Consider the following 10,880-nt stretch of genomic DNA (forward strand, 5'->3'; position numbering starts at 1 on the left):
ATCTGAAAAAGGTATTACAATGTTTTAGTGTAAATGAAAACACTAAACATGTAAGTACCCCACTTGCTTCTCATTTGAAACTTAGTGCTCAATTATCTCCGAAAACTGAAGAAGAAAGAGAATATATGGCAAAAGTCCCATATGCTAATGCAGTTGGGAGTTTGATGTATGCGATGGTGTGTACTGGCCCGACATTTCACAAGTTGTTGGAGTTGTGAGCGGTATATGCATGATCCTGGAAAAGGACATTGGCAAGCTGTGAAATGGATTCTACGGTATCTTGAAAAACCGTAGATGTTGGTTTAATTTTGAACAGGATGAAGCACTTGGTCGGTTTGTAGTTGGATATGTTGATTCCGACTTTGCTTTGGTGATTTAGATAAATGTCGTTCAACTACGGGTATCTGTTTACTCTTGCGAAAGCCCCAGTGAGTTGGAAGTCTACCTTACGATCTCGATGAGTCGTGTCTACTACGAAGTGGAATATATGGCGATTCTGTAAGTCGTTAAGGAGGCTATTTGGCTTAATGGATTGTTGAAAGACTTGGGAGTTGTTCAAAGTCACATTAGTCTATATTGTGACAGTCAGAGTGCTATTCATTTAGCGAAAAATCAAGTCTATCATTCAAGAACCAAGCATATCGACGTAAGATATCACTTTGTGCGGGAAGTCTTTGAAAAAGGAAAAATTCTACTTCAGAAGATTCCGACAGCAGATAATCCCGCAGATATGATGACCAAGGTGGTAACAACAATCAAGTTTAATCATTGTTTGAACTTGATTAACATCTTGAGAATTTAAGCACCTTCAGGTGTATGGCGCTCGAGAGCGCATTTGTAGGCACTACAAAAGATAGCTTTATCGAATTTGGGGAGTTGAAGGAAGTGTGTGAAGATGTGATTATCCTAATCAAATCTTCAAGGTGGAGATTGTTAACATTAATGGAAGACAATTAATAATGGTTGCCATTAACATTAATGGGAGACAATAAAAAATGACAACCACCAACTTTGGAAAAGTGGCATGGGATAATTTTTTTTGGTCCTTGAGATAATGGGCTATTTATAGTTTGGTCCTTGAACCTCAACTATAAATAGGCCTTCTCATTTCTCATTTCATCATCCCAACCAATCTTTCTCTCTTAGATTTCTCTCTTCTCCCATTTGAGAATTCTTAAGGAATTCTATTTGTTTGTAATATTTTGGAGATAGTAAAGTTATCATCTGGTGTTAGTACCCGAGGACGTAGGTATAATTTACCGAACCTCGTTAAAACTCTTGTGTTCTTTTTTTGTCCTATTTTTCTTTCAATATTTGAGGGTATAATAGTAGTATTTAATTGTGCTATTAAATTACTATAAAAGGGATATTCTGACTAAGGAAAGACTTGGTATTTAAGAGATCCTTGTGATCCACCTCTCTTCCCTGGGAATTGAACTTTGTGTGATTTTTTAGTACAATAATTTACACGCTTCCGACCCTATTGGAACAACAATTTCAAGATTCAAATTCTTTATTCCTCCAATTCCATTTCTACAGTTCTCTAACGTCACTACAATCATCCAGACACCTGATTCTAACTTCAATCTCATTGAGCCTTCTCTATAACGTAACTCTATCTTCCCCATTCCATTTTTTAAGAGCACCTTTGAGTTTATTCAATTTCCCTGAAACCCTACCATTCGAATTACCCAACAAACCCCATTCGTTTCTGATAATACTCATGCACTCTTTGTTATGAACCCACGCATTAAAAAACTTAAACGGTCTTGGACCCCATTCCACAGAACCATACGATAATAAAATCGGGATGTGATCTGAAACAGAACTATTTAACCCTTGCTGTTGAATATCCTCGAACTTTTCGTACCTCATCCACAAAAAAACCAATCCAGTCTGCTTTTCTTATTCTCCGGGCCATACCAAGTGAATTTCCTCCCCAACAAAGGCAAATCCACCAATTTACATCTCTCTAAAGAGCTCAAAAAGTCCTTCGACCCTCTTAATAAACCCACACAATTACTTCTTTCACTTTTGTTCCAAATTGCATTAAAGTCTCCCCCCACAATCCAAAAATTTGTGAACCTATCCCTAACTTCTAATATTTCTTCCCAAAAAATTTTCTGCTCCAACAACCGATTTGGCGCGTACACATTAATCAGAACCCCTTCCCACCCCTCACAACACCAATTCCTTTCCACCACAATTAAACGGTTAGTACAGTGAACCTTTCTCATTATAAAACTTGATTTATCCCATATGGTAATAAGACCACCCGAACGTCCTACTGCAGTAGCAAATTGGAATTCAAAATTATCATCTCCCCATATTCTTCTAACTAAATCTCCTGATACTTCTTCAAGCTTAGTTTCTTGTAGAAGACACGCATTCACCCTATGGATTCTGACTAATCTATTAATCGCAGCTATTTTACCATCAGAACCTTACCCTCTAACATTCCACGATACAATTTTCATTTTGCCCAATTAGAAACTCATCCACACAACCTTAGTATAGAAAAAAACTCACCTAATTGGCAAATGTGTACAATTATACCAGACCTCCTTTACTGCTGCTCCTCAAGCCTCATAATTTCCTCGATAACATCTCTTTCTTCTCCCAGCACCCTAAGCCCCAATTTCTTCCCAACTTCCCATGTCTGCTTCACCTTCCTAAGAATAACCTTTCTCCTATTGCTTAAGTCCGAATCAGAAAAAGAGAGGTTTACCACTTTGTCTTCACTTCCTGGCTCTATGCTGCTCTTGCCCTTTCTTCTATTTTGATCTCTTCTTTGAATTTCTTTGGAAGACAGCACCCCGTCTTGAATGGCTCGCATTGACATAATTCTTTTATTAAACTGTCTTTTCTTCCTCCTACTTCTAATAGTGTTGTAAATTTCCTCTTCTACCTCTTGGCTTATGTCCCTATCCTCTGCTTTTGGAATTGCTAAATTAAAATTATCGACCGGGAAAATCTAGTCTTCGACAGGAAGAATTTCCCCGCCCTTAAGGTACCCTTCAATCCTAAGAGAGTCCAATCTTTCATCAATATCTACCAGCCCAACTTGACCCCCCCATTGACCCAAACCCAACACTAGGCCCATGTTGGCAACATCCTCATATGCCCGGTCCATTCCACTATTCGGCCTACTAACCCCCGCATCAACTTCAGCTGAAATTCCCACACTAAAAGCACCAGTGACACCTTCAATTAATTCCCCTGACATCTCCTGACAAGCTTTACCCTCACTTACATTTTTGATGGAGTTTTCCATTATTGATTCCGACGAGACGATTTGAGTTCCAACCAGCCCCTTCTCTGTGCTCCACGCCAAATGTTGGTTCCAATTCCGACACGCTCTCATTAACCACCGCCTGATTGCCAGGCTTCTTCAAAACATTATTTTTAATGTCCTCTGACCAACCTACCTCCCTTACACTCACTGAAAATCTAACGTCGCCCACTTCCAACAAAACCATCTCATCGATCTTTTTAACTTAAGAGATTGAAATAAGCATTTCCACTTTCTCAAAATTGTTTGTTCCTAACAAGTTTTCACCCACTGACACCAAGTTGCCCCACTTTCCAGCTATCCTCTTGAACGTTTCATAGTTCCAGTAGTGCATCGGAACCCCAGAAACTTCAATCCAAGTTATTCTCTCAGAAAACACTAGTCTTTCTGACCATGGTTCGATATTAATGAAGAACTCCTTCAAATATGACCACTCTCTCTGTTTCAAGATTTCAAGCAATTCTTCGTCCTGAATCTCAATGAGAAAAAAATTCCCTTGAATTCTCTTCACACAAATATTATCGAGGCCCATTCGTGTAATTCTATTAGCTAAGCTCTTTAGTTCGCAGAACGAAGCCACTTCTCCCACCAAACATTTTTGATATTTCCATAGCAACTCATCCTCTACATGACCTTAAACAACTACCGCCATTTTCATACCCACCAGGCCCGAGCCAACACCTGAACTCCTTTCAAGCAAGTTCAGTTTCCATACGTCCTCTATTTTTCCTTCGCCTTCCTTTCTTCTTCCCACATTATCCAACCCTTTTTTATTAGACTTTTCAGAATGCGATGAGTTTCGATGCTTTACAAACCTTCTCTAAATCATCCTATTACCTTTAAACCTAGCTTCCCTTACCCATATTCTACTCCCAAGGATCACGAAGCCGTTCAATCTTGATATCGCCATACGTGCATCCGAATAGTTGGCATATCTCACAAATCCGAATCTCATACCCCCTTTGCTTTTTTTTTCCGGAATGAAAGCGTCTACCACCTTTCCATGATAACTGAAGAAAGCCCACAACCCTTTCAAATGCATGGACGCCGGAATATTAAATACAAACACCGTGATCATAGCTTTTTCAGGTGAGAAAGTGCAACCGGTGAATAGCAATCTCTTCTTCACACAATTCCCACAGCCTCACAAAATACAACCCTCAATCAGCTTTGATTTTTAACAATTTTAAGATTTGTTTAATATAGATTGTTTATAACGTTAAAAAGTGGGTTGACATGTCTCATTTACTTTTTTGACAAGTTTGTCCGGCATCTCGAGCAACTAAGTTGAGAAGGGAGATTTACTCAGTTGACCAAAAAGCTCATTATTAAAAGGATATTAAATGAATAGCTAAGTTACCTGTCGAAACCATTTTTAAATCGAGTTTTGGAAAATGGGAATCGACTTTAAGAAAAACGAAAACGGGAGTCGCCACCAATCTTTTTAGGTGTGATTGGATCACCTTATAAAATGTTTTGTTTTAAAACATTAATTTTGGTCTACGAAAGTCGAGAAAACGGATTCGGGAGTCGGTTACGTATGAGGAAGGGTTAGCACCCTCGTAACGCCCAAAAATTGGTACCTAATTGATTATCAAGTGTCTTTAATGTCGGAAATTTGAAAGTTTTAAGATGCAAACCTCTTTTAATTAGAATGTCTCAATTTTGAAAATTAAGGCTCACTTATTTTAAATGAGTTAAAACATCACATCCAGTAAGTTAGGACGCAACATTTTAAAACCTTCGAAACTAAGCTCGTCTTTCAAAAATTTCTATCTCGAAACAACAAAACGTCATATCCAGTAAGTTAGGACACTATGTTTTGAAATCTCGAAATAATTGTTTAAGTTTTGAAAACTCAAAATCACTTAGAAGGGTGCTTGACTATTCGAATTCAACGAGAAAAGTCGCAACCCAGTAAGTTAGGGCACTACCTTTCTTGAAGTTTCCAAACATCAAGCATTGCCTTTTATTTTTTTTTAAAAAAAACCTTGGAATATTATTTTAAATGACGTTTTAGGATGACATATTAATGCATCATACAGCATAGATGTACAAAATATTCTAACATTTCCATACAAACATAATTAATATCATTAAGACAAAACTAAATAACATGAACATTCGTTTAATAAAAAAATCATACTAGGTAAATATAAGATAATAAACAAATAAAAATATGAGTAAACTAAAAGAAAAACATAATACATGCAAAAATTATACAACAATATATATCATAAAATAGCATTTAAAAGAAATAATTAAACATAGCATATAAAAAAAATGAAACTATGCACAAATAAGATAAATGACATACACTAAAAAATGAATAAATAGAACATTTACAAATTATAAAAATATAATGCAATAGTTCAAAATACATGAAATGATAATATAATATATATACATGCATAGAAAACATATATTTGAAAATAAACTATATAAAAAGATTAAATATTATAATATATAAAATACATAATCAAATGTATAAAAGATAGGAATAAATATACATATTTGAAAAATGAAGAAATTAAAATAAAAAAAGGGTTGAAAAACTAAGAAAGACAAAGAATAAAATAAGAACAAACCACAGAGAGTAAGAACGCAAGAGAGAGAGAAATTTGAGTGAATGCTTTCAAGAATTTTTATTGCTTCCCAAAACTCAAGTGTGTTACAATGAAGGGAGAGGCCTCTATTTATAGTTGAGCCTCCCCAAATCCAACGGTACAGATCAATTACATCAACGGTTAAGATTAAAGGATATCTACAAATTAAATCTCCAAGATTACAAGATCATATCTTCAAGATTGCATATCATATCTAAGATTGTATCATATCTAAGATTGCATATCATATCTAAGATTGTATCATATCTAAGATTGCATATCATATCTAAGATTGCATATCCTTAAAGATTATATTTCCATATGAGTCAAGCTTATAGATGGACCTTAAATCTTTTCAAGTAATGGGCCATTTCGATTGGGCCAAATTATATATTTGTAATTTTGTACTGGACTTGGACTTTGTTTTATTTTTATTTTTTTGGGGTTTATTATTTTAAATACTGAAATGGGCCGGGCAAAAATGGGTTATTACATTACCTATTGCTCTTTTACATTCTTATATATTTTGATCGTTGTCCATCTTTTTCTTTTTTTTTTTACTTAGTTAATTGATTACAGGAAAAGGCGTTGGGATCACCCAACCCATACCAGTTCGAACAAGGCATCAGAAGCTGCAAAACTATGCCAAAGCAGAGCACAAACAACCTTAAAAATAGCAAACCCTAAAATAGATTACCAATATGCTCTAAACAAGGTATTCCTTGACAAACCTTCTTTTGCCAAGGTTTCTGCCATTCCATTCTTACCTCGATTTGTGACTTCAATCTAAACCTCAACTATTTGCCTTAAACTTCAATATTCGTGAACAAATTCCTAAACGACCACAGCTGAAGATGACTATATTTCAGCCAATTCGAACCAGTAATTGAATCGCATTCTATGACTATATTTCAACCAATCTGACCTAAGGCCTAGCACCGATTCGAATTCTGACACGATGCACTTAGCCCTACCCTGCTCAATATTCTTCCCATCGCCGCCATTATTACCCATCAAGGACTGGCTCACATATTCAACTTCAGACAACCCCTGTTCTACCACTCTAATGGGAAACCTAGAACTCCCCACCTCTAGAAAAATCAGATCGTCAACCTTTTCTGGTTTCATGATGCTGGCCAGCTTTGGCATACTAGCAAAACAACTCGCCTTGTTGGGGTTCTTGCCCAGTGAGATTAAATCACCCCATACCCCTGCTATTCTTTTAAAAGACTTGTTACCCTCCAATTTGAGACATGCAAGGGAATGATCCTTAGTTAGATTTCTGAATGAAATAGTTTAAATTGTTAAGATATTATTACTAGTCTTCGTCTTATTATTAAAAAGTTATCTTATTATTGTTAAAAGGATATTAATAACATCTTACATTGTTTTATATTTGTAAATTTCAACTTGATAATACCTAGCTCGTAGATTAATCTTTGAGAAAACTCTAGCTCCAGTTAGTGATCAAGAAAGTTCTCAATCTGGGCAACTTAATATGGTCACTTGTTTCATTGCCTATAATCAATACATAATCGAAGGGTCTCATCCTTCTTCTTAATGAGACAATATTGGTGCAGACCAAGGCAAAACACTTGATCGATGAACCCGTTATCTAACCGTTCTTGCAAATGAACTTTCAACTCCTTCACATCTATTGGAGTGATTCTATACAAGACACCTGATATAGGAGCGATCCTTGAAGTCACATCAATAGAGAACTCCACATCTCGAATTTAGGTTAGCGTTGTTAGAATCTTTTGTTAAATTTGTTGGCATGCCATTTTGAAATTAAAAAAATATACTTACCTGGTATCCAAGGAGCAAAAAAAATTACATTGTAATTGACTAGAATTAATTTAATAGAGAATTTTGATGGTGTTAATAATCCTTTTAAATTGCATGAGCGTTTTAATTAGAATAACATATTTAGACTAACGAAAGACATTATAAGAATTTAGGTGCCACCTTATGTTAGAATTAAAGTATAGAGATTCAATTTCAAATTTGAGTGAAATATAGAGATAAACTTGAAATTTAACCAATTTTATATAATCTAAAAAAAATGTAATATGCCTTACTATTGCAGCCAACACTTTTTTATGTAGTTGAGACTTTTATAAACGTATAGATATAGACATAGACATAGACATCTTTTTTTATTAATTCACACAATCATGTGTATATATAGTATTACAGAAAAGAAAAGAAAAAGGAGAAACAAGGCACACAATGTTGAATAGGTAAGGTAGAAGAAGTAGGAATCCAGTAGTATAATATGGGGTGGCTGTCAAATTTATTTAATAGTATTATTAATATAAAGAAGTAGACAGCCTCCATGGGTCACACAGCACAAAACTGATAGAGATAAGCATGGAGCAATATATGATGCAAAGAGACGCAGGTTACTTGCAACCGCTCCACATGATTTGTGCTGTCAGGTTTAGAGATCCATCTCCATTTGCATGGATATGAGCTTCGGCGGAAAATGCACCCCCACATGATAAGGACAAGTTGTCAGAGCTATCGTAGGGCTGAAGGATGCTCACTATATCCTCCCAAACAATATGGTTTTCGGTCGGAATGATCTTAGTAGCCACCTGATATATAGTTTAATTAATTAATTAATTTCCTCTGCTACAAAATCAAAATAAATGATTAATTAATACCTTACAATCAGTGGTCCAAAGAATAATCCACTTAACCCTAACAACATCATACACCAGGCCTCCGTACAGACCGTCGACTACCATATTCTGCGCAAATGGAGTGGGTAATGAATCTTTTTTAATCGTTACCGGAGCACCTTGGTAATTCGAATACATCAAGCTCGCAAGGCAGTCATCAGAACCATTCTTAAGCTCACCTTTTACCACTTTATGAGTTGGAGGACAAGCCATTTTTAACTCCTTTTTTAGTTCACTCTCCTTCTATTCTGCTTCATATCTACCTCCATACACATATTTATACACAACCTTCTAGCATTACAAGTAAGACTTTTAAATTTAAATATGATAACAAAGTCATTTTATTCAAATATTTAATAACATAACTTCAAATTCAAAGTCATATTATTTAGTTTTAATAAAATAAAACTCGAAAAGCCTCCCTGTTAAGACGACAAAACCCTTATAGTTAAAAGGATATAAATGTCATCTATCTTGGCATGGACCTTGGCTAAACTGGACATATTGCCTTTTAGGCCCTCACGTATGCCAACAAGAATTTAATTAGCAGTGTCCAACGGTACTTTGAAATTATATTGGGAGATAATTTAATTAAATTGAAGACAAAAGCTCCATAGTTAGAGGGGTATTATAGTCATCCTGTATATTTGGCCAACAATTTTTATTTGAGTATGTATATCAAGTAGTCATTTTATTTAAAATTTAGACCTGAATATGAACAAAAACCTTATTGTCATCTTACCTTTTTTTTTTTTTTATAAAATAAATATTAGACTTGTAGTTAGGAGGATATTATTGTCATTTCACCTTTTTATAAATAAATATTAGGCTTGTGAGTTTAAATTGTGCAAGGATATGAATAGGTGATTGAAAATATACATAATTGTACTTTATTAAAATCCATTTTTAAAATTACCAGCAAGGATTAATCAAATAAGTTTATATTTAATTAACATGTTTCTAAAAACTACCGATAAGTGTTGGGTGCAATGGTAAGGAAGGAACATTACATTCCCGAGAGAACATCTAGGTTCAAATCTTGAAGGTGAAATTGTTAGGACCCCCAACATGAACCGTAAAATGGACATCTCAATTACCAAAAAATCATATTTCTTTTAAAAAATTTTAGTTGTCAAAATACATCAGGTTCCACTTGTTCCAAATAATTGTTCTAGTTCTTGTTTGTATATTTGACTTGCAATTTTTATATGAGTAGGTGTATCAAGTATTCAATTTATTTAGAGCAAATATTTTTTAATTTTAATTAATAAAAATGAAAATGACAAGAACCTTATTGTTAAGAGGATATTAATGACATCTTTCGTTTAAGTTTTAACTTTGCGATATTTCAAACACTAGATTTTACTGATACACTTAACATGATGTTTGTATACGAGTATATGTTGTCTGGTTATTTAAATTAATGTATCTATGAATATGTTATATGACCATGCATATGACTTTATGGCGAAACCGGTTTGTTTTTGTTGAGTTTGTGACATATCTGTTCTACAAAGCGTGGAATTTCATGCCTTCTGATTTTTGTTATTGTACAGCTGCATGTCTTACATGCTTTTCATTCAGATTCTATATTTGCAAGCCATGTCATATTTCATGGGGTTGGGATAATATGGTCAGGAGAAATATCTGTTAGTTTAATGATTTGCACTATCTGGTGGGTTAACCACATTTCTGTTCTGGCAGCTTGACAGCAATTATAATGTTTTGACCACATATTTCTAACTTGATAGTTTGACTGCAATTCTGGTGGCATTGTTCACAATTATCTGTTGGTGCGTAACATCCCAAACCCGACCTAGACGTTATGACCAGATCTAGAGGAGTGACTACAACTCATTTGAAAATCCAATAATCGTTGAACACTTATAAACGTGACGTTAGCCTTCGCTAAGTAAAAATCCAGTTATTTAAAGAACTCATCTTAACCAATTTGATGAAACCTTTGATTATTTATACTTTTAAAACATTTAAGTTTGAAATGGAATTTTAATCTAGTTCGATTTTGTAAAATGCGATTTGCTATTGGAAACCTTGGTTTTGCATATACAATGAATATCATAAAAAATACGTCAAAATAATTAAAAACGGGAAATAAAATAAGCAAAAATTCAAAGTTTTAAAAACAAGTCCCAAAATTATCGAAATAGAACGAACTAGATTTTTAATTAATACTAAATAAAAACATTTATCCGAGCTCCTGCCACATCGACCCGTCCTAAATTTGAAGGTTACATAAAAGTAAACAGACGTAGGTGAGCTTTTGAGCTTAGTGTG

General features: G+C 34.6%; 1 protein-coding gene across 2 annotated transcripts; it reads right to left on the minus strand.

Annotated features, from left to right (window-relative positions):
- Positions 1 to 8,013: 8,013 nt before the first annotated feature.
- LOC108465726 (uncharacterized) lies at positions 8,014 to 8,866 on the minus strand. Of its 2 annotated transcripts, none has more exons than XM_053027919.1 (2): positions 8,604 to 8,866; positions 8,014 to 8,498 (listed from the first exon to the last, which is right to left on the minus strand). In XM_053027919.1, the coding sequence occupies exons 1-2, from the start codon at positions 8,796 to 8,798 to the stop codon at positions 8,304 to 8,306; spliced, it is 390 nt and encodes a 129-aa protein (XP_052883879.1). In that variant the 5' UTR covers positions 8,799 to 8,866; the 3' UTR covers positions 8,014 to 8,303. The 2 variants fall into 2 exon arrangements, with proteins under 2 accessions (XP_052883879.1, XP_017621599.1); XM_017766110.2 differs by having other exon boundaries at positions 8,568 to 8,866.
- Between the last annotated feature and the right edge of the window lie 2,014 nt (positions 8,867 to 10,880).

This window comes from Gossypium arboreum, chromosome 5 (genome assembly GCF_025698485.1).
Source record: "Gossypium arboreum isolate Shixiya-1 chromosome 5, ASM2569848v2, whole genome shotgun sequence".
Lineage (NCBI taxonomy): Eukaryota > Viridiplantae > Streptophyta > Magnoliopsida > Malvales > Malvaceae > Gossypium > Gossypium arboreum.